Source organism: Anopheles maculipalpis, chromosome 3RL (genome assembly GCF_943734695.1).
Source record: "Anopheles maculipalpis chromosome 3RL, idAnoMacuDA_375_x, whole genome shotgun sequence".
NCBI classification, from domain to species: domain Eukaryota; kingdom Metazoa; phylum Arthropoda; class Insecta; order Diptera; family Culicidae; genus Anopheles; species Anopheles maculipalpis.
The window spans coordinates 90,798,438-90,823,644 of NC_064872.1; the positions used below are offsets into that span (position 1 = coordinate 90,798,438).

The window sequence follows — 25,207 nt, forward strand, 5'->3', positions numbered from 1 at the left end:
ACAGAAGAGGAAACGGTTCCTGAAACAACAATAACCACATCCGATGAGACTCCTACTGTCGAAGCGGTCAAACTTAAGAAAAAGAAGGTTAAGACCATCAAAAAGAAGGGTGAAGATACTGACCATATTGTCCAGAAGCTCCTGAACCTGGAAATCATGAGCACTGAGCTAGAACAATATCCACAGCTCGATGAGGAAGCCTCCATTTTACCCATTGTGCCTTCACCTGTCGTGGAAGCTCTGGAAATTGAAGAGCTTCCTGAAGAGGTGAAAATGACTGAAGTCATCACTAGAACTGGTCAAGCCAAGAAGCAGATCACAAAAAAGAAAACCATCAAGAAACGCGTTGGCCAGAAGGAGGAACTCATCGAAGTTGTCACTCTTCAGCAAGACGACATGGCTCCAGAAACTACCATCACTGTCACCGAGGAGGATGTTCCCGATTCAAAGCCTACAGAAGCGACACTCAAGCCCAAAAAGAAGAAGATCAAGACTATCAAGACCACCGACGACTCTGACGATATCATTGAGCGACTCCTTGATCTGGAGGTTCATAAAACCGAGCTCGAACAGTACGAGAAGGTCGACGTTGACTTGCCAAAGCGCATGCGTCCTGTAGAGGAAACAACTATCGAGGAACATCCTGACGTCGTCGAAGAAGTTCGATCTGATTCAGGCGTAGTCAAGAAGAAGATCGTCAAAAAGAAGGTTATCAAAAAACGTGTCGGACCCAAGGAAGAGGTGACCGAGGAAGTTACTATTCAGGAAGATGGCAAGCAGCCAGAAACAACCGTCACCGTCAGCGAACATGAAGTACCTTACGAAGTTACTGAGCCTTTCGAAGAGGAGTTGAAGCCTCTCGAAGCCGTTGTGGATGAGTATCCGGAACCGTTGGAGGCTACTCGCAGAACGAAGACTACCAAGGTTATCAAGAAAAAGGTCAAGAAGCTCAAGCAGGGTGAGTCCACTAGCGAAGATGTGCCTCAGGAAGAGGTGACCGAATTGACTCTTGAACAGGCTCCATTGGAACAGCCAGTTATTGAAGAGCTTCCAGCACATGTCGAGGTTGTTGAAACCATCACCAAGGAAGGAAAGCCCAAGAAACAAGTCACCAAAACTAAAGTCATCAAGAAGAAGACGGCTGGCAAGGTCGAGGAGGTAAAAATTGTCACCGTACAAGAGGATGAACAGGTACCAGAGACCACGGTTACGATGACAGAAGAGGAAACTGTTCCTGAAACAACAATAACCACATCCGATGAGACTCCTACTGTCGAACTGGTCAAACCTAAGAAAAAGAAGGTTAAGACCATCAAAAAGAAGGGTGAAGATACTGACCATATTGTCCAGAAGCTCCTGAACCTGGAAATCATGAGCACTGAGCCAGAACAATATCCACAGCTCGATGAGGAAGCCTCCATTCTACCCATTGTGCCTTCACCTATCGTGGAAGCTCTAGAAATTGAAGAGCTTCCTGAAGAGGTGAAAATGACTGAAGTCATCACTAGAACTGGTCAAGCCAAGAAGCAGATCACAAAAAAGAAAACCATTAAGAAACGCATTGGCCAGAAGGAGGAACTCATCGAAGTTGTCACTGTTCAGCAAGACGACATGGCTCCAGAAACCACCATCACTGTCACCGAGGAGGATGTTCCCGATTCAAAGCCTACAGATGCGACACTCAAGCCCAAAAAGAAGAAGATCAAGACTATCAAGACCACCCATGACTCTGACGATATCATTGAGCGACTCCTTAATCTGGAGGTTCATAAAACCGAGCTCGAACAGTACGAGAAGGTCGACGTTGACTTGCCAAAGCGCATGCGTCCTGTAGAGGAAACAACTATCGAGGAGCATCCTGACGTCGTCGAAGAAGTTCGATCTGATACAGGCGTAGTCAAGAAGAAGATCGTCAAAAAGAAGGTTATCAAAAAACGCGTCGGACCCAAGGAAGAGGTGATCGAGGAAGTTACTATTCAGGAAGATGGCAAGCAACCAGAAACAACCGTCACCGTCAGCGAACATGAAGTACCTTACGAAGTTACTGAGCCTTTCGAAGAGGAGTTGAACCCTCTCGAAGCCGTTGTGGATGAGTATCCGGAACCGTTGGAGGCTACTCTCAGAACGAAGACTACCAAGGTTATCAAGAAAAAGGTCAAGAAGCTCAAGCAGGGTGAGCCCACTAGCGAAGATGTGCCTCAGGAAGAGGTGACCGAATTAACGCTTGAACAGGCTCCATTGGAACAGCCAGTTATTGAAGAGCTTCCAGAACATGTCGAGGTTGTTGAAACCGTCACCAACGAAGGAAAACCCAAGAAACAAGTTACCAAAACTAAGGTCATCAAGAAGAAGACGGCTGGCAAGGTCGAGGAGGTAAAAATTGTCACTGTACAAGAGGATGACCAGGTACCAGAGACCACGGTTACGATGACAGAAGAGGAAACGGTTCCTGAAACAACAATAACCACATCCGATGAGACTCCTACTGTCGAAGTGGTCAAACCTAAGAAAAAGAAGGTTAAGACCATCAAAAAGAAGGGTGAAGATACTGACCATATTGTCCAGAAGCTCCTGAACCTGGAAATCAAGAGCACTGAGCCAGAACAATATCCACAGCTCGATGAGGAAGCCTCCATTCTACCCATTGTGCCTTCACCTATCGTGGAAGATCTGGAAATTGAAGAGCTTCCTGAAGAGGTGAAAGTGACTGAAGTCATCACTAGAACTGGTCAAGCCAAGAAGCAGATCACAAAAAAGAAAACCATCAAGAAACGCGTTGGCCAGAAGGAGGAACTCATCGAAGTTGTCACTGTTCAGCAAGACGACATGGCTCCAGAAACTACCATCACTGTCACCGAGGAGGATGTTCCCGATTCAAAGCCTACAGATGCGACACTCAAGCCCAAAAAGAAGAAGGTCAAGACAATCAAGACCACCGATGACTCTGACGATATCATTGAGCGACTCCTTAATCTGGAGGTTCATAAAACCGAGCTCGAACAGTACGAGAAGGTCGACGTTGACTTGCCAAAGCGCATGCGTCCTGTAGAGGAAACAACTATCGAGGAGCATCCTGACGTCGTCGAAGAAGTCAGATCTGATTCAGGCGTAGTGAAGAAGAAGATCGTCAAAAAGAAGGTTATCAAAAAACGCGTCGGACCCAAGGAAGAGGTGACCGAGGAAGTTACTATTCAGGAAGATGGCAAGCAGCCAGAAACAACCGTCATCGTCAGCGAGCATGAAGTACCTTACGAAGTTACTGAGCCTTTCGAAGAGGAGTTGAACCCTCTCGAAGCCGTTGTGGATGAGTATCCGGAACCGTTGGAGGCTACTCTCAGAACGAAGACTACCAAGGTTATCAAGAAAAAGGTCAAGAAGCTCAAGCAGGGTGAGCCCACTAGCGAAGATGTGCCTCAGGAAGAGGTGACCGAATTAACGCTTGAACAGGCTCCATTGGAACAGCCAGTTATTGAAGAGCTTCCAGAACATGTCGAGGTTGTTGAAACCGTCACCAAGGAAGGAAAACCCAAGAAACAAGTTACCAAAACTAAGGTCATCAAGAAGAAGACGGCTGGCAAGGTCGAGGAGGTAAAAATTGTCACTGTACAAGAGGATGACCAGGTACCAGAGACCACAGTTACGATGACAGAAGAGGAAACGGTTCCTGAAACAACAATAACCACATCCGATGAGACTCCTACTGTCGAACTGGTCAAACCTAAGAAAAAGAAGGTTAAGACCATCAAAAAGAAGGGTGAAGATACTGACCATATTGTCCAGAAGCTACTGAACCTGGAAATCAAGAGCACTGAGCCAGAACAATATCCACAGCTCGATGAGGAAGCCTCCATTCTACCCATTGTGCCTTCACCTATCGTGGAAGATCTGGAAATTGAAGAGCTTCCTGAAGAGGTGAAAATGACTGAAGTCATCACTAGAAATGGTCAAGCCAAGAAGCAGATCATAAAAAAGAAAACCATCAAGAAACGCATTGGCCAAAAGGAGGAACTCATCGAAGTTGTCACTGTTCAGCAAGACGACATGGCTCCAGAAACCACCATCACTGTCACCGAGGAGGATGTTCCCGATTCAAAGCCTACAGATGCGACACTCAAGCCCAAAAAGAAGAAGATCAAGACTATCAAGACCACCGATGACTCTGACGATATCATTGAGCGACTCCTTAATCTGGAGGTTCATAAAACCGAGCTCGAACAGTACGAGAAGATCGACGTTGACTTGCCAAAGCGCATGCGTCCTGTAGAGGAAACAACTATCGAGGAACATCCTGACGTCGTCGAAGAAGTTCGATCTGATACAGGCGTAGTCAAGAAGAAAATCGTCAAAAAGAAGGTTATCAAAAAACGTGTCGGACCCAAGGAAGAGGTAACCGAGGAAGTTACTATTCAGAAAGATGGCAAGCAGCCAGAAACAACCGTCACCGTCAGCGAGCATGAAGTACCTTACGAAGTTACTGAGCCTTTCGAAGAGGAGTTGAAGCCTCTCGAAGCCGTTGTGGATGAGTATCCGGAACCGTTGGAGGCTACTTTCAGAACCAAAACTACCAAGGTTATCAAGAAAAAGGTCAAGAAGCTCAAGCAGGGTGAGCCCACTAGCGAAGATGTGCCTCAGGTTGAGGTGACCGAATTGACGTTTGAACAGGCTCCATTGGAACAACCAGTTATTGAAGAGCTTCCAGAACATGTCGAGGTTGTGGAAACCGTCACCAACGAAGGAAAACCCAAGAAACAAGTCACCAAAACTAAGGTCATCAAGAAGAAGACGGCTGGCAAGGTCGAGGAGGTAAAAATTGTCACTGTACAAGAGGATGACCAGGTACCAGAGACCACGGTTACGATGACAGAAGAGGAAACGGTTCCTGAAACAACAATAACCACATCCGATGAGACTCCTACTGTCGAACTGGTCAAACCTAAGAAAAAGAAGGTTAAGACCATCAAAAAGAAGGGTGAAGATACTGACCATATTGTCCAGAAGCTCCTGAACCTGGAAATCAAGAGCACTGAGCCAGAACAATATCCACAGCTCGATGAGGAAGCCTCCATTCTACCCATTGTGCCTTCACCTATCGTGGAAGCTCTGGAAATTGAAGAGCTTCCTGAAGAGGTGAAAGTGACTGAAGTCATCACTAGAACTGGTCAAGCCAAGAAGCAGATCACAAAAAAGAAAACCATCAAGAAACGCGTTGGCCAGAAGGAGGAACTCATCGAAGTTGTCACTCTTCAGCAAGACGACATGGCTCCAGAAACTACCATCACTGTCACCGAGGAGGATGTTCCCGATTCAAAGCCTACAGAAGCGACACTCAAGCCCAAAAAGAAGAAGGTCAAGACAATCAAGACCACCGATGACTCTGACGATATCATTGAGCGACTCCTTAATCTGGAGGTTCATAAAACCGAGCTCGAACAGTACGAGAAGGTCGACGTTGACTTGCCAAAGCGAATGCGTCCTGTAGAGGAAACAACTATCGAGGAGCATCCTGACGTCGTCGAAGAAGTTCGATCTGATTCAGGCGTAGTCACGAAGAAGATCGTCAAAAAGAAGGTTATCAAAAAACGCGTCGGACCCAAGGAAGAGGTGACCGAGGAAGTTACTATTCAGGAAGATGGCAAGCAGCCAGAAACAACCGTCATCGTCAGCGAGCATGAAGTACCTTACGAAGTTACTGAGCCTTTCGAAGAGGAGTTGAAGCCTCTCGAAGCCGTTGTGGATGAGTATCCGGAACCGTTGGAGGCTACTTTCAGAACGAAAACTACCAAGGTTATCAAGAAAAAGGTCAAGAAGCTCAAGCAGGGTGAGCCCACTAGCGAAGATGTGCCTCAGGAAGAGGTGACCGAATTAACGCTTGAACAGGCTCCATTGGAACAGCCAGTTATTGAAGAGCTTCCAGAACATGTCGAGGTTGTTGAAACCATCACCAAGGAAGGAAAGCCCAAGAAACAAGTCACCAAAACCAAAGTCATCAAGAAGAAGACGGCTGGCAAGGTCGAGGAGGTAAAAATTGTCACCGTACAAGAGGATGAACAGGTACCAGAGACCACGGTTACGATGACAGAAGAGGAAACTGTTCCTGAAACAACAATAACCACATCCGATGAGACTCCTACTGTCGAACTGGTCAAACCTAAGAAAAAGAAGGTTAAGACCATCAAAAAGAAGGGTGAAGATACTGACCATATTGTCCAGAAGCTCCTGAACCTGGAAATCATGAGCACTGAGCCAGAACAATATCCACAGCTCGATGAGGAAGCCTCCATTCTACCCATTGTGCCTTCACCTATCGTGGAAGCTCTGGAAATTGAAGAGCTTCCTGAAGAGGTGAAAGTGACTGAAGTCATCACTAGAACTGGTCAAGCTAAGAAGCAGATCACAAAAAAGAAAACCATCAAGAAACGCATTGGCCAAAAGGAGGAACTCATCGAAGTTGTCACTCTTCAGCAAGACGACATGGCTCCAGAAACTACCATCACTGTCACCGAGGAGGATGTTCCCGATTCAAAGCCTACAGAAGCGACACTCAAGCCCAAAAAGAAGAAGGTCAAGACAATCAAGACCACCGATGACTCTGACGATATCATTGAGCGACTCCTTAATCTGGAGGTTCATAAAACCGAGCTCGAACAGTACGAGAAGGTCGACGTTGACTTGCCAAAGCGCATGCGTCCTGTAGAGGAAACAACTATCGAGGAGCATCCTGACGTCGTCGAAGAAGTTCGATCTGATTCAGGCGTAGTCACGAAGAAGATCGTCAAAAAGAAGGTTATCAAAAAACGCGTCGGACCCAAGGAAGAGGTGACCGAGGAAGTTACTATTCAGGAAGATGGCAAGCAACCAGAAACAACCGTCACCGTCAGCGAACATGAAGTACCTTACGAAGTTACTGAGCCTTTTGAAGAGGAGTTGAAGCCTCTCGAAGCCGTTGTGGATGAGTATCCGGAACCGTTGGAGGCTACTCTCAGAACGAAGACTACCAAGGTTATCAAGAAAAAGGTCAAGAAGCTCAAGCAGGGTGAGCCCACTAGCGAAGATGTGCCTCAGGAAGAGGTGACCGAATTAACGCTTGAACAGGCTCCATTGGAACAGCCAGTTATTGAAGAGCTTCCAGAACATGTCGAGGTTGTTGAAACCGTCACCAACGAAGGAAAACCCAAGAAACAAGTCACCAAAACCAAGGTCATCAAGAAGAAGACGGCTGGCAAGGTCGAGGAGGTAAAAATTGTCACTGTACAAGAGGATGACCAGGTACCAGAGACCACAGTTACGATTACAGAAGAGGAAACGGTTCCTGAAACATCCGATGATGTTCCTACTGTCGAGGTGGCCAAACCTAAGAAAAAGAAGGTTAAGACCATCAAAAGGAAGGGTGCAGACACTGATAACATAGTTCAAGAACTTCTCGATTCAAACGATTTGATATCTGTAACTGAACCATTAAATCAGCCTTTGATCGAAGAGATTCAAGAGCCTGTATCAACTTTTAGTGAACTCCTGAAAGACATCAAATCCACACAAAAAGCAAAATCTAAGAAGCAGACACACATTACCACTTCACAGCTTGACACACAAGACATACACTCACTATCACTTATTCTACCTCATACACAGGGTAAGAGAATACTTACACTAGTTTTTGCATCAAATTTTATTCCATTTACGCCATTACACATTTTACAACAATTTAAATATTATTTTAGATGCCGACACGCAAGAACACACTTCTCCTGAATACATCACTACATTTGAAACATGTACAGACGACAACCAGACATTCATTAAGTCCCGAAACATTAAGATCATTAAGGAACACGGTGCAGTAATCGAAGAAACATTCGATGAAAGTGACACTCATACAATTGCTCACATGCCATCGGAAGTTCTGATAGAGGAAATAGAAGGTAACAATAATTCAATAAAAACAACGCTAATATTTTTTAGTTTGTATGGATTTCAACACTGTCTTTGTTACATTTTTATTACAAAACATTTCACAGTATTTTACACATTCCATAACATTCTTCATTACATTTCCAATCCAACAACACACCAATTATTTTACCACCATTACTAATTTATCTACTTGTCTCACAGAATCTGCACCATCACTCCACACCACACAACTTGAAGAAACACCTCAAAACGTACAGGAAGTCGTCACAAAACATAAACCTAAGAAGAAACAAACACAAACACGAGCAAACGAACAATCAGAGACTTTAGCAGTCGAACAAGTACAATTGATTCCGGAAGAAACGGATCACACGGCTGAAATAAGTACAGTAGTCTCAAAGAAAACTAAATCTAAAAAGACTAAAGTTACTGTTATTCAAGGGGTCACTGAATCTGTTGTTGCTGAAGAGGATGATGAACTTCCGGTGGAAGCACATGTTGTACCTACTCATGAACAACCAGTTATTGTTTCTGAGCTCCCTGAACAAGTCTCCGTACAAGAAGTAACCACTATGGCTGGAGAAACAAAGAAGCAGATCACAAAAAAGAAAACCATCAAGAAACGCGTTGGTCAGAAGGAGGAACACATCGAAGTTATCACTGTTCAGCAAGACGACATGGCTCCAGAAACTACCATCACTGTCACCGAGGAGGATGTTCCCGATTCAAAGCCTACAGATGCGACACCCAAGCTCAAAAAGAAGAAGGTCAAGACTATCAAGACCACCGATGACTCTGACGATATCATTGAGCGACTCCTTAATCTGGAGGTTCATAAAACCGAGCTCGAACAGTACGAGAAGATCGACGTTGACTTGCCAAAGCGAATGCGTCCTGTAGAGGAAACGACTATCGAGGAGCATCCTGACGTCGTCGAAGAAGTCCGATCTGATTCAGGCGTAGTCAAGAAGAAGATCGTCAAAAAGAAGGTTATCAAAAAACGCGTCGGACACAAGGAAGAGGTGACCGAGGAAGTTACTATTCAGGAAGATGGCAAGCAGCCAGAAACAACCGTCACCATCAGCGAGCATGAAGTACCTTACGAAGTTACTGAGCCTTTTGAAGAGGAGTTGAAGCCTCTCGAAGCCGTTGTGGATGAGTATCCGGAACCGTTGGAGGCTACTCTCAGAACGAAGACTACCAAGGTTATCAAGAAAAAGGTCAAGAAGCTCAAGCAGGGTGAGCCCACTAGCGAAGATGTGCCTCAGGAAGAGGTGACCGAATTGACGTTTGAACAGGCTCCATTGGAACAACCAGTTATTGAAGAGCTTCCAGAACATGTCGAGGTTGTTGAAACCGTCACCAAAGAAGGAAAGCCCAAGAAACAAGTCACCAAAACTAAGGTCATCAAGAAGAAGACGGCTGGCAAGGTCGAGGAGGTAAAAATTGTCACTGTACAAGAGGATGACCAGGTACCAGAGACCACGGTTACGATGACAGAAGAGGAAACGGTTCCTGAAACAACAATAACCACATCCGATGAGACTCCTACTGTCGAACTGGTCAAACCTAAGAAAAAGAAGGTTAAGACCATCAAAAAGAAGGGTGAAGATACTGACCATATTGTCCAGAAGCTCCTGAACCTGGAAATCATGAGCACTGAGCCAGAACAATATCCACAGCTCGATGAGGAAGCCTCCATTCTACCCATTGTGCCTTCACCTATCGTGGAAGCTCTGGAAATTGAAGAGCTTCCTGAAGAGGTGAAAGTGACTGAAGTCATCACTAGAACTGGTCAAGCTAAGAAGCAGATCACAAAAAAGAAAACCATCAAGAAACGCGTTGGCCAAAAGGAGGAACTCATCGAAGTTGTCACTCTTCAGCAAGACGACATGGCTCCAGAAACTACCATCACTGTCACCGAGGAGGATGTTCCCGATTCAAAGCCTACAGAAGCGACACTCAAGCCCAAAAAGAAGAAGATCAAGACTATCAAGACCACCGATGACTCTGACGATATCATTGAGCGACTCCTTAATCTGGAGGTTCATAAAACCGAGCTCGAACAGTACGAGAAGATCGACGTTGACTTGCCAAAGCGCATGCGTCCTGTAGAGGAAACGACTATCGAGGAGCATCCTGACGTCGTCGAAGAAGTTCGATCTGATTCAGGCGTAGTCAAGAAGAAGATCGTCAAAAAGAAGGTTATCAAAAAACGCGTCGGACCCAAGGGAGAGGTGACCGAGGAAGTTACTATTCAGGAAGATGGCAAGCAGCCAGAAACAACCGTCACCGTCAGCGAGCATGAAGTACCTTACGAACTTACTGAGCCTTTTGAAGAGGAGCTCAAGCCTCTCGAAGCCGTTGTGGATGAGTATCCGGAACCGTTGGAGGCTACTCTCAGAACGAAGACTACCAAGGTTATCAAGAAAAAGGTCAAGAAGCTCAAGCAGGGTGAGCCCACTAGCGAAGATGTGCCTCAGGAAGAGGTGACCGAATTGACGTTTGAACAGGCTCCATTGGAACAACCAGTTATTGAAGAGCTTCCAGAACATGTCGAGGTTGTTGAAACCGTCACCAAGGAAGGAAAGCCAAAGAAACAAGTCACCAAAACTAAGGTCATCAAGAAGAAGACGGCTGGCAAGGTCGAGGAGGTAAAAATTGTCACTGTACAAGAGGATGACCAGGTACCAGAGACCACGGTTACGATGACAGAAGAGGAAACGGTTCCTGAAACAACAATAACCACATCCGATGAGACTCCTACTGTCGAACTGGTCAAACCTAAGAAAAAGAAGGTTAAGACCATCAAAAAGAAGGGTGAAGATACTGACCATATTGTCCAGAAGCTCCTGAACCTGGAAATCATGAGCACTGAGCCAGAACAATATCCACAGCTCGATGAGGAAGCCTCCATTCTACCCATTGTGCCTTCACCTATCGTGGAAGCTCTGGAAATTGAAGAGCTTCCTGAAGAGGTGAAAGTGACTGAAGTCATCACTAGAACTGGTCAAGCTAAGAAGCAGATCACAAAAAAGAAAACCATCAAGAAACGCATTGGCCAAAAGGAGGAACTCATCGAAGTTGTCACTCTTCAGCAAGACGACATGGCTCCAGAAACTACCATTACTGTCACCGAGGAGGATGTTCCCGATTCAAAGCCTACAGAAGCGACACTCAAGCCCAAAAAGAAGAAGATCAAGACTATCAAGACCACCGATGACTCTGACGATATCATTGAGCGACTCCTTAATCTGGAGGTTCATAAAACCGAGCTCGAACAGTACGAGAAGATCGACGTTGACTTGCCAAAGCGCATGCGTCCTGTAGAGGAAACGACTATCGAGGAGCATCCTGACGTCGTCGAAGAAGTTCGATCTGATTCAGGCGTAGTCAAGAAGAAGATCGTCAAAAAGAAGGTTATCAAAAAACGCGTCGGACACAAGGAAGAGGTGACCGAGGAAGTTACTATTCAGGAAGATGGCAAGCAGCCAGAAACAACCGTCACCATCAGCGAGCATGAAGTACCTTACGAAGTTACTGAGCCTTTTGAAGAGGAGTTGAAGCCTCTCGAAGCCGTTGTGGATGAGTATCCGGAACCGTTGGAGGCTACTCTCAGAACGAAGACTACCAAGGTTATCAAGAAAAAGGTCAAGAAGCTCAAGCAGGGTGAGCCCACTAGCGAAGATGTGCCTCAGGAAGAGGTGACCGAGTTAACGCTTGAACAGGCTCCATTGGAACAGCCAGTTATTGAAGAGCTTCCAGAACATGTCGAGGTTGTTGAAACCGTCACCAAAGAAGGAAAACCCAAGAAACAAGTCACCAAAACTAAAGTCATCAAGAAGAAGACGGCTGGCAAGGTCGAGGAGGTAAAAATTGTCACTGTACAAGAGGATGACCAGGTACCAGAGACCACGGTTACGATGACAGAAGAGGAAACGGTTCCTGAAACAACAATAACCACATCCGATGAGACTCCTACTGTCGAACTGGTCAAACCTAAGAAAAAGAAGGTTAAGACCATCAAAAAGAAGGGTGAAGATACTGACCATATTGTACAGAAGCTCCTGAACCTGGAAATCATGAGCACTGAGCCAGAACAATATCCACAGCTCGATGAGGAAGCCTCCATTCTACCCATTGTGCCTTCACCTATCGTGGAAGCTCTGGAAATTGAAGAGCTTCCTGAAGAGGTGAAAGTGACTGAAGTCATCACTAGAACTGGTCAAGCCAAGAAGCAGATCACAAAAAAGAAAACCATCAAGAAACGCGTTGGCCAGAAGGAGGAACTCATCGAAGTTGTCACTGTTCAGCAAGACGACATGGCTCCAGAAACTACCCTCACTGTCACCGAGGAGGATGTTCCCGATTCAAAGCCTACAGAAGCGACACTCAAGCCCAAAAAGAAGAAGATCAAGACTATCAAGACCACCGATGACTCTGACGATATCATTGAGCGACTCCTTAATCTGGAGGTTCATAAAACCGAGCTCGAACAGTACGAGAAGATCGACGTTGACTTGCCAAAGCGCATGCGTCCTGTAGAGGAAACAACTATCGAGGAGCATCCTGACGTCGTCGGAGAAGTTCGATCTGATACAGGCGTAGTCACGAAGAAGACCGTCAAAAAGAAGGTTATCAAAAAACGCGTCGGACCCAAGGAAGAGGTGACCGAGGAAGTTACTATTCAGGAAGATGGCAAGCAACCAGAAACAACCGTCACCGTCAGCGAGCATGAAGTACCTTACGAAGTTACTGAGCCTTTTGAAGAGGAGTTGAAGCCTCTCGAAGCCGTTGTGGATGAGTATCTGGAACCGTTGGAGGTTACTCTCAGAACGAAGACTACCAAGGTTATCAAGAAAAAGGTCAAGAAGCTCAAGCAGGGTGAGCCCACTAGCGAAGATGTGCCTCAGGAAGAGGTGACCGAATTAACGCTTGAACAGGCTCCATTGGAACAGCCAGTTATTGAAGAGCTTCCAGAACATGTCGAGGTTGTTGAAACCGTCACCAACGAAGGAAAACCCAAGAAACAAGTCACCAAAACCAAGGTCATCAAGAAGAAGACGGCTGGCAAGGTCGAGGAGGTAAAAATTGTCACTGTACAAGAGGATGACCAGGTACCAGAGACCACAGTTACGATTACAGAAGAGGAAACGGTTCCTGAAACATCCGATGATGTTCCTACTGTCGAGGTGGCCAAACCTAAGAAAAAGAAGGTTAAGACCATCAAAAGGAAGGGTGCAGACACTGATAACATAGTTCAAGAACTTCTCGATTCAAACGATTTGATATCTGTAACTGAACCATTAAATCAGCCTTTGATCGAAGAGATTCAAGAGCCTGTATCAACTTTTAGTGAACTCCTGAAAGACATCAAATCCACACAAAAAGCAAAATCTAAGAAGCAGACACACATTACCACTTCACAGCTTGACACACAAGACATACACTCACTATCACTTATTCTACCTCATACACAGGGTAAGAGAATACTTACACTAGTTTTTGCATCAAATTTTATTCCATTTACGCCATTACACATTTTACAACAATTTAAATATTATTTTAGATGCCGACACGCAAGAACACACTTCTCCTGAATACATCACTACATTTGAAACATGTACAGACGACAACCAGACATTCATTAAGTCCCGAAACATTAAGATCATTAAGGAACACGGTGCAGTAATCGAAGAAACATTCGATGAAAGTGACACTCATACAATTGCTCACATGCCATCGGAAGTTCTGATAGAGGAAATAGAAGGTAACAATAATTCAATAAAAACAACGCTAATATTTTTTAGTTTGTATGGATTTCAACACTGTCTTTGTTACATTTTTATTACAAAACATTTCACAGTATTTTACACATTCCATAACATTCTTCATTACATTTCCAATCCAACAACACACCAATTATTTTACCACCATTACTAATTTATCTACTTGTCTCACAGAATCTGCACCATCACTCCACACCACACAACTTGAAGAAACACCTCAAAACGTACAGGAAGTCGTCACAAAACATAAACCTAAGAAGAAACAAACACAAACACGAGCAAACGAACAATCAGAGACTTTAGCAGTCGAACAAGTACAATTGATTCCGGAAGAAACGGATCACACGGCTGAAATAAGTACAGTAGTCTCAAAGAAAACTAAATCTAAAAAGACTAAAGTTACTGTTATTCAAGGGGTCACTGAATCTGTTGTTGCTGAAGAGGATGATGAACTTCCGGTGGAAGCACATGTTGTACCTACTCATGAACAAGCAGTTATTGTTTCTGAGCTCCCTGAACAAGTCTCCGTACAAGAAGTAACCACTATGGCTGGAGAAACAAAGAAGCAGATCACAAAAAAGAAAACCATCAAGAAACGCGTTGGTCAGAAGGAGGAACACATCGAAGTTATCACTGTTCAGCAAGACGACATGGCTCCAGAAACTACCATCACTGTCACCGAGGAGGATGTTCCCGATTCAAAGCCTACAGATGCGACACCCAAGCTCAAAAAGAAGAAGGTCAAGACTATCAAGACCACCGATGACTCTGACGATATCATTGAGCGACTCCTTAATCTGGAGGTTCATAAAACCGAGCTCGAACAGTACGAGAAGATCGACGTTGACTTGCCAAAGCGAATGCGTCCTGTAGAGGAAACGACTATCGAGGAGCATCCTGACGTCGTCGAAGAAGTCCGATCTGATTCAGGCGTAGTCAAGAAGAAGATCGTCAAAAAGAAGGTTATCAAAAAACGCGTCGGACCCAAGGAAGAGGTGACCGAGGAAGTTACTATTCAGGAAGATGGCAAGCAGCCAGAAACAACCGTCACCGTCAGCGAGCATGAAGTACCTTACGAACTTACTGAGCCTTCCGAAGAGGAGTTGAAGCCTCTCGAAGCCGTTGTGGATGAGTATCCGGAACCGTTGGAGGCTACTCTCAGAACGAAGACTACCAAGGTTATCAAGAAAAAGGTCAAGAAGCTCAAGCAGGGTGAGTCCACTAGCGAAGATGTGCCTCAGGAAGAGGTGACCGAATTGACGTTTGAACAGGCTCCATTGGAACAGCCAGTTATTGAAGAGCTTCCAGAACATGTCGAGGTTGTTGAAACCGTCACCAAGGAAGGAAAACCCAAGAAACAAGTCACCAAAACTAAGGTCATCAAGAAGAAGACGGCTGGCAAGGTCGAGGAGGTAAAAATTGTCACTGTACAAGAGGATGACCAGGTACCAGAGACCACGGTTACGATGACAGAAGAGGAAACTGTTCCTGAAACAACAATAACCACATCCGATGAGACTCCTACTGTCGAAGTGGTCAAACCTAAGAAAAAGAAGGTTAAGACCATCAAAAAGAAGGGTGACGACACGGATGACATTATTCAAAAACTTCTGAATTTAGAAGTAAAGAAAACTGAGTTGGAGAAATATGAAAAGGTTGATGTTGAGTTCAAGAGTAAAACTAAACAAACTGAAGAATACATTGTTGAAGAGCAACCAGACGTTGCCGAACTTTCAGAAGTTTCATCACAGAGTGTGGTAAAGAAAATGACTAAAATCAAACCTGTAAAACCCAAAAAACCACTAGAAGAAACACAAAAATCTCCAGTGGAAGCTATGGACGAGCAACATCTAGTGGAAGAAATTTCAGAGCTTCCCAAATCAATTGATGAACTTGTCGTACCATACGAACAAGCTGATGAATTTGATTCCGAGATCCCGGAAGCGCAACGCCCTGTTGTTGAGGAGCTACCTGAAGAAATCATGGTCAATGAAGTGGTAACAATTAGTGGCAAGGTAAAGAAACAAACCACGAAGAAACGCACGGTCAAGAAAACTGTTGGAGACAAACAAGAGCTTGTAGAAGTGATTACGGTCGAAGAAGAGGGCCAACAACCCGAAACAACTATCACAATTACTGAATCGGAAGTACAACCAGAACTGCCTGCTGTTGTTGAGCGATTGGACACAGAAGCATTTATCCAACCGAAAGAGCCTCGCAAGTTAAAAAAGAAAAAGGTTAAAACTATCAAAACTACAGATGAAGTTGATGATATCATTGAACGGTTGCTTAATCTAGAAGTCAAGAAGACCGAACTAGAGCGGTACGAACGAATTGAGGTGGAACTTAAAAAACGTCACAAATCACTGATCGAAGAAACTTTACAGAGACCCGAAGCGGAGATGGCTATTTTAGAAATGATAGAGCTACCCAAACCTGAAACTGTTCGTAAATCTTCGATTACACAGCCACAAGAAACTGAAACACCGAAGAAAACTATTAAGAAAAAGAAGTCAACACCTTCAGCCGTCGATCAAGTAGCAGAAGCTCTTGTACCAAAAACGATTGAGTCGGTGGAGGAAACTGTTGTTCCGGAAGAAGCTGTAATACTGGACGATACCCTTACCAAACAACAAGCGGAACCGACTGTAGCGACCACTAAAAAGAAAATCAGTAGAAAATCCATGGGCAACGAGCAACCAAATATCGCCTCCGCTTTATCAACTGCAGAACCGTCTGAAGAAACGAGCATTCCTGAAACGGTAGAAATGTTCGATGATGAGCTTACGGAATCTAATATAGCTCGTGAAGTAACAGTAACTGAACCTCAACTTCAAGAAGCATTGCTTGAACAGCTGGATAAATCATTCTTAACTTATGAGGAAAAATCGCTAAAGAAACTGCAAGAACAACAGCCTAAACCAGCTCCAGAAACACAAGCCGAGCTAAAAAAGGTAGAAAAGAAGGTGAAGAAAAAACCTAAAAAGGAGCAACGACCTGAGGAAGACGAACAGCTTCAACGCTTGTTGAATTTGGAGGTCGAAAAGACGCAACTTGAGCAATACGAGAAAATTGAGCTCGATGACAAACCCAAACCAGAAAAGCCCAAACCCACATTGGTACCTCAAAAAATTGAACGTAAAGAACAAAAGCCTCAGAAGATGCTTATATCAGAGCCTGAAGAGCACCCACAAATGGTAAGACTTCGAAAAGTGAAGGTGCCAGATCGTAAAGAAATAGAGGAAATGGTAGTACCGAAGGTTTTGCTCAAGAGTCGCATAGTCGAGGTGCAGTACCCACCAGGAGCGATGCAGCCAGGTATCACTGATCTGACACCAGTCAAAGCCATTGGTCTAATGTCGAGGATAGAAGAGGAAGAGACAACAGACAGGCTTAAGAAACTGAAAAAAATCAAAACAACCAAAGGCAATAAGCTTCAACTGGAAGCACCGGAATCCATGGACTACGAGGAGGAAAAGCCCGACAAAGAAGAGTTTGACCAGGAAGCTCACAAATATCAACGAAAACCGAAGGAAACGTCGGATGAAAACCCGGAAGAGAAAATGCTGAAGCTTGGAAAGGGTAAACTCAAGAAGGAGGACGATGACATCGAGCAAATTAAACTAAAGAAAACGCCAAAAAAACAGAAAGAAGACGAACCGGAGGAGCAAAGATCCGTTATTAAACCAAAGCAGAAGCCAACCGAGCTGGATAAGGATGATAAACAGCGCCACGTTGAAAAACCAGAGTATAAACCGACTGAGATACCGGAATTTGGTACAGAAAAGGAAGAATACATCGCGCCTGAACCGATACCGGATGAACCGGAAGAAGAAGCGAAGAAAAAGCCCAAACCCAAACGTAAGCCGAAAACACCAGAGGATACGGAAGACGAACAGAAGCCTTTGGTTATGGGTAAGGGTAAGCCCAAACCTGAAGTTCCGGAAGATGATGTCAAGTTCCAAATTCCGACTGGCAAGAAAGAGAATGAAGAACCAGCAGAAATCAAGCTAAAACCATTCAAAAAATCAGTGTCGAAAGAAGATGAACCTGGTAAAGAAGCTGACAGAGACATGGCGTTACCAGCTAGTACGGAAATTCCCGATCAGCCAGACACGGAACTGAGTTTCCCTCAAAAGTCAAAGAAAATTATTAAAAAACTTAAATCGAAACCAAAACCAGACAGTGAGGATCGTACAGATGAACCGATTGAGGAAGAAATTCCTCGAACTGTGGCTGATGTTACAGAAGACGTTTCCGACATCGTACACGCCGTCGTGCCGAAAACGATGATGGATGATGAGTTCCAAAAGCCGGAAGAGCTGGATCTCTCTCCACAGCCGCAAGTAGACTTCGTTATCGAACAGCTTCCCGCGGAGGTCAAAGTAACAGAGATCAAAACGAAAACTGGTGCGATCGAGCAGCAAACAGTGAAAAAGCGTATCATAAAAAAGAAGAAAGATAACAAGGAAGAGCTCATCGAGATAGTCACCATACAAAAGGGTGACGAGCTTCCAGAGGCAACAGTTACAGTGACTCAAGTGACCCCAGAAGACAGTAACGTGCAACCGGAAAGTGTGAAGCAAAAGGTTCGCATCAAGAAGATTGTTAAACCGGACACACTTGACGCTGACATCGAGCGACTGCTGAATCAGGAAATTTCGAAAACCGAACTTGAGGTTTACGAGAAGACAGAGTTTGAGCCAACTAAGCACGTGAAGGAACAGCCTGTGGAAAAACCTGTACCTGAAACAGCTGAGCTGGAAGTGCCGACACCTTCTGTACCGCAGAAGACAAAGATTAAGAGCAAAGCTAAGAAACAACACCAAATCACCTCATTACAAGAAATACCTACAGAATCATTAGCGCCACTCGAACCAGCCATTGGACACGAAGCTACCCAACAGACACTCGAAACCACACACACTGAAGACAGGCGACCAGTCAGTAAGTATTCAACCTGACCATCGTAAGCACTGCACTATGCAGCCGATTTACAATGGATAGAGTTTAATGTTTATAGAACGTTTGTGTAGATTAAGTTTGCTTTTTTTCTAACGTTTTACGAGCTTTTAATTAAGTTGTGAGTTTGTTAAAAAACAAAGATAAAGAAAACCATCAATCAAGTGTCATCATCAGGGCATTACTTTATTATTCTAATGCCAACTGATTATTGATTAATGGTTTCTTTGGTTTTATTTCTGTCCATCTTCGCCAGACTCTTATCATATACCAATAACTTCTTTTCTTATTAACCACCGTAGGTGCAGACACTGTTGATTTACAGGAAGACACCTTCGAAACGAATGAATTTGTCGAAACTGAAACACTTGGAGATGTTGTGGAGCCGGTCGACGTACCCGAAGCTGCTCTTGAGAAGCCCGAGGTATCACTGAAGCCTCAACTTACGGCTGCCCCTATCGAACAAGTTCTGGAAGATACGGTGGAACAGACAGACGCCGTAGCAGCTGAGCTTCCGCAGAAAGAACAAGCAGCTTCCTCCGAAATACCTTCCGTCGTAACGGAAACACCAATCGTGAGTAAACCTATTCTTGAAGCAGCTCCTATCCAAGAAGTTCTTGAACAACAGGTTGAAGAGACAGACAATGTGCCGTCACTGGCGCTAGACACCGTCCAGGTAACACCAAGCGATGTATCCGAACATGCAACGGAAGTTCCTACGGTGCAGGGAAAGCCTCTGCTTGAAGCGGCCCCGGTGGATGATCAATTTGACGTCTCCGTAGAGGAAGCCGATACAGTTGCATCGCTGACATTGAACGAGGAACAACTGACACCGGTGGATGTAGCCGAGGGAGCAACCGAACTGCCTGCCATACAGAGCAAACCGACGGTTGCAGCAGCCCCAGCCGAATCACTTCTGGAGCAACCCGTGGAGGAGACCGCCGCAGTACAGGAACCACAGCTGGAAACAGAGAAGCTAGTACCAGTGGAAGAGCTGCGTGTCGAACCAACGGAAGAAGCACAGATCCAGCCGGCGGCGACCGTTGAAACTGCTCCGGCCGAAGCTCCGAAGAAGGTGGTTAAGAAGGTGACGAAGGTGACGAAGAAAGCTAAGAAGTCGATCGACGATGATGAAGAGCTGCAACGCTTGCTGAATCTGGAGGTTGAGAAAACGGAGCTGGAGCAGTACGAGAAAGTGGACGTGGATGGCAAGCCGAAGGTTAAGCCGGAGAAGGGTGAGATTGTTAAGCTAGAGCCTATTAAGATCGAACGTAAGGAACAGAAACCGATTAAACCAGAAATCACTGACACACAAGAACCACAAACAGTTAAACTGCGCAAAACCGTCATACCAGAGAAGCGAGAAGTCGAAGAAGTCGCCGTACCGAAGGTGCTGCTCAAGAGCCGAATCGAACAGGTGGAATTCACCGTCCAGGGACAGCAGCCTGAGATTGTGGAGCTAGACACCCGACCGGGCGTGGGCACGTTGTCGCGCATTGAAGAGGACGAGGTGGAGCGTACCAAGAAGATAGTTAAGAAGATTAAGGTTATTAAGAAGGAAAAACCCGGGCTGGAAACGCTGGACATTGAGAAGTACGAAAAGGAACCGAAGGAAGAGGTGCCGAAGGACGAAGAAAAGTCACAATACCAACGGCAGCCGAAGGAAGCGCCAAAGGATGAACCGGAAGAGCGTACATTGCAGATGGGTAAGGGTAAGTTGAAAACGGACGAGGAACATCACGAAGAGGTTAAGCTGAAGAAAACGCCAACCAAACCGAAGGAGGAAACTGTGGAAGAAGTTAAACCAAAGAAAAAACCGGAAGAAAAACCAAAAGAAGAAGAGCTGGACACCAAAAAACGAAGCGTTGAAAAGCCGAAATTTACCCCGACCGATATTCCAGACTATGAAACGCCACTCGAGCCATACGTTAAGCCAGAACCGGAACCGGAAGAAAAACCTGTGCAGGAACCAGATAAACCGAAGATTCCCAAAGAACCTAAGGTACCTGAGGTTCCAGAAGAGCCTGAGCATAAGATTGTTCTAGGAAAGGGTAAGAAGCCGGAACCGGAACCGGAAGATGAATTCAAGTTCCGTAAGCCGGTTCCTACGAAACCGGAAGAAGAAAAGGAAGAGATCAAGCTGAAACCTTTCACCAAGCCAACGCCGGACACCGAGCCCAAAGATCGTGAAGGTGATCGTGATATGGCTTTGCCGGTTCCAACAGATGTGCCAGATAGTGCAGACACAGAAGCAGCCAAGAAAAAGGTCATAAAGAAGGTTATCAAAAAACCAAAGACGCCTGCCGAGGAAGAGACTAAACCTGAGGAGCCTGTGCAAGTACCAGAAGCTCCAGTGCCGGTCGAAGTACCAACTCCTGTAGTGGAGAAAATTGTTCCAGAACCTGTCAAGGAAGTCGAGAAACCCAAGGAAGTGCAAGTGGAACAACCAAAAGAGTTGGTTCTTCCGCAACCGGTAGTGGAGCAGACCGAGGTTCTCCCAGTGCCACAAGCGCCAGAAGAGAAACCGATCGAAACGGTACAGGAACCCGCACCGGAGATTAAACAGGAAGCCCCGGTAGAAGTACAGGAGCAAAAGGAGAAGATCGTCAAGAAGAAGGTTGTGAAAAAACCGAAGAAAAAGCCGGAAGAAGATGCAGAGCTGGAACGTTTGCTGAACTTGGAGGTCGAAAAGACAGAGCTGGAGACATATGAAAAGATTGACCTTGAGCCAAAGCTGAAAGATATACCGGCAGCTATACCCGAGCCAGCCGAAGAGCCGGCTAAGGTTGAAGAACCGGTCGATGCAAAGCCAGCCACAGTTGTTGAAAAAGCCAAAATGGTGGAAGAAGTACTTGTACCTGAGGAAGTAACTGTTATTGCAGCTGCTGAGCCTACGAAGCCAACCGAACCGGTATCAAAACCAGTACCGGAGGAAGTTGTTACAGCCGTACAGGAACCGCCAGTTGTTGTTAAAACAGACGAGCCAAAGCCCATTCCTGTGGAATCACAACAGCCGGTGGAACAACCGATAGAGCCGGAAAAGATTGAAGAAAAGAAACCGGTGATCAAGAAAAAGGTCGTGAAGAAACCCAAGAAGGCTTCTATTGAGGACGATGAACAGTTGCAGCGTCTATTGAATCTGGAGATTGAAAAAACTGAGCTTGAAAAGTACGAGAAAGTCGATGTGGACATCAAGAAGCCAGAGAAAACGGTTGAAACAGTTGAAGAACATCGAACAGCTCAAGTGTCAGAGGTTGAAGAACCGGAACCGATTGAGGTCACATTGAAGCCAAAGAAGATCGTCAAGAAACCGGTGGAACCGGAACCAGTTGAGGCTGAGTTTAAGATTGCGAAGAAGCCACGATTGCCCGAAGCCCCACAAGAAGTGGAGGAGCAAATCATTCTGAAACCGACACCACAGAAACCGGAAGAAACCGTAAGTGTAGAGCGAATCATTAAGATTGAGGTAGAACAACCGGAACCAGTAGAGCAACCGACCATTGAAGAAGTAGTCGACGATGAACCACAGCCAATCGAAGATGTAGAAACCGTAGAGCCTGTGGTTGAGGAACCAATAGAAGCGGAAGCTCCCGAAGAAGAGATCGTACCAGTACAACCTTTGGTCGAAGAAGTGCACGATGTGCAGCCGATCATAGAAGACGCTGTCATTGAAGCACCGTCTGAGGAACTGCCAACGGTAGTGGAATCGGTACCGATACAACCCATCGTGGAGGAACCTCAACCGGTGATGCCACTTCGGAAAGTGTCGCTCAAACCGGTCGAGCCTCAGCCAGAAACGGTGGAGAAAAAGCCGGCAGAGAAGCCAAAGAAGAAGGTGGTTGTTGTGAAGAAGAAGAAAGCGAGCATTGACGATGATGCCGAGCTACAGCGGTTGCTGAATTTGGAGATCGAGAAAACCGAGCTTGAGCAGTACGAACGTGTGGATGTCGATCTTCGCAAGCGCGAAAAGGTGATGGTTGAAGATCAGCCACAACCGCAGCAAGCCGTTGAATCGACGATCGAACCAGAAGACAGTGCACAGGTGAAACTGCCCCGTAAGAAGAGCAAACCGAAGGTCGAAGCCATTGAAGAAACTGAGGTAGAGTTTAAGATCAAGCCTAAGAAGCAGCCGACCGGGGAAGAGACGGTACAGGAAGCAACAGTATCGCTGAAGAAACCCAAGAAACCAACTCCAGTTGTGGAGGAAACGGCTACCGAAGAGGTTGTGCTGTTGAAACCGGCCGTTCCACAACCGGAAGAGGTAGAAGATGTGGAGGAATCAATCAAACTGAAACCAAAACCGGCCCCATACACTACCGATGAAGCTGAAGCATCTCTCAAGATTGTACGGGAAGCGGAACAACCCGCCGCGCCGGAAGCAGTGCAGCCGGAACCAGTTCAACCGGAACCGGTTAAGGTGGAGCAAAAGAAGTCGGAAAAGCCAAAAAAGAAGGTAGTTCCGAAGAAAAAGAAGGACGACGATATTGATGAGATTACCAAGAAACTTCTCGAGATGGACGTGCCTAAAACGGAGCTTGAAAAGTACGAAAAGATCGATCTGGACATCGTAAAACCGACCAAAGAAACAGTCGACGAGATAACGATGGTTAAACGCAAACCAAAAGCAAAACCTTCCGTCGAGGAAGAGGAAGAAGTAGAAACGAAGTTGTCCCTGCCCCGCAAGACACCGTCCATTACAGAACCAGAGGAGGCTGAAGCTACCTTCAAGGTGGCCCGAAAACCGTCCGTACCACAGCAGCCCGAAGACGTTGAGGCTTCGATCACGATCACGAAAGAGGAGGAAGTACCAGCAGAGGAAGAAATCACCGAGCACGTCGTGGTGCGCAAACAGCGCCCCCGTCCAAAGCCTGCCTTCCGTCGCGAAGTCCTCGACGAAGAGGAGGTTCGCATCAAGAAAATCAAAAAGGTACGCCAACCGCGTCCAGTATTCAAGGACATTGAGCCCGAAAATGTTACGTTCCGTCCGAAGCGCACTAAGCACATCGAGGACATTGAGCAAGAGTTCAAGATACAGCTCGATTCGTACGCGCGCGAAGAAATTTCCATGTCCGGCCGGGTGAAGCTGCCAGCGCCGTACAGTTACGGTGAGGAAACTGGCGAGGCTCACATCACGATCATCAAGCAGGTGGATGAGGATGACGAGGTTGTGTATGAGGTGATCTACGACGATAGTGAGCAGGACGTGGAGGAAGACTATCGCTACGAAGACGAAGACACCGAAAACGTAGTGTTCGAGCTGCGCAGACGGCGCGAAAAGCTCGAGAACCTGATCATGCACCACGAAGAGGAAATCTCTCTCGATCTGACGCAACGCAACAGATCACAGTTCACCACCACAACACACGAAGAAGAATCATTCACACTGAAACAGCCCAAGAAAGTCCTACCAACATACTCTGAAGGTTTTTATCAATTCCTATTACTTCGTTATGACGTTTGACACTTTCTCCTTCTCTCTCTCTCTCTCTCTCTCTCTCTCTCTCTGTCTTTATTCTTCTTATATTATTTCCACTTTACACTTTCTTTCCTTGCTGGCAAATGGTTTGGAAGTGAAAGCATTTCTTTTTCTATCGCTACCAGCTCTTATGCTCCTATGCTGTCCTTTACAAGCTTATTTATAAATATTAGCAAACTGAACGACTCTCCATCCAGCTGGAACACTTTCTTTCACAAGGCAAACTTTTATTTAGATATCTTTCACTTGTGGCACCACGGTGAACGACCATCACCAGTCTGTCTACAGCCTGCCTAACGCTACTTCTACTCTACTTTTCAGCATACACTGAGCAAAACCTGCACTCGGATCTTGCACAACACAAGCTATTGTACAAAGCAAATACACATCAGCACTATGCACAGCTACCACGCATAACACAACTGTATAATTACGCTCGATTTCAGCTACTACTATTGCTCTATTGGCTACTCTCTACTCTTCTTCCTGTTACAATACCTATACTCTATATCTATTACTTCCAACTCTATCTCTATCCTTTCGGAGTGAATCCTATCGTGTGGTGATTGGTTTTGGATTAATTCTCTCTCCCAGCGTTCCTGGTAGACTAGAAACGACTGCAACTATTGCTCACTATTCACAATACTGCTACTATTACTTCTACTACTATTACCATTCCTACTTCACCTGTACACTAAAACCTGAGTTTTCTTGCATTGATACTGACAGTTTTACTTCTCCGATTTACAGTTTGCATTTTTAAATTGCATAAAATGTGTCTTTTTCGCAAATTAATGTAATTATTTCGTTTCATAATTTCTGTCTCATCTCATCATTGTATGGCTGCATTAGAAACGGCATCGCTGAAAATTGTACGCGAAGGTAAGTTATCTGGCTTGCTTCTTTGAAGCGTTTTTATCTCACTTGTTTTCCCGTGTGTCATTTGCAGAAGACGCCAATGATATGTACTGTATCCAGGCCGTGGAAGCCGAAAACGAGGAAGCACTTCACATCGTCGAAGGCGAGAAGGTCTATGTGATTGGTTAGTATTGTGGGGTGCATGTAAAGT

The 25,207-nt window shown here is 45.5% G+C and overlaps 1 protein-coding gene across 1 annotated transcript in view; it reads left to right on the forward strand.

Annotated features, from left to right (window-relative positions):
* Positions 1–25,207, forward strand: part of LOC126563475 (titin) — a 136,839-nt gene that overhangs the window by 105,669 nt on the left and 5,963 nt on the right. The window contains 8 exon segments of the mRNA XM_050220120.1: positions 1,192–7,630; positions 7,719–7,919; positions 8,113–13,392; positions 13,481–13,681; positions 13,875–18,647; positions 18,965–24,085; positions 24,991–25,020; positions 25,088–25,180. Coding sequence (XP_050076077.1) covers positions 1,192–7,630; positions 7,719–7,919; positions 8,113–13,392; positions 13,481–13,681; positions 13,875–18,647; positions 18,965–24,085; positions 24,991–25,020; positions 25,088–25,180 — 22,138 coding nt within the window.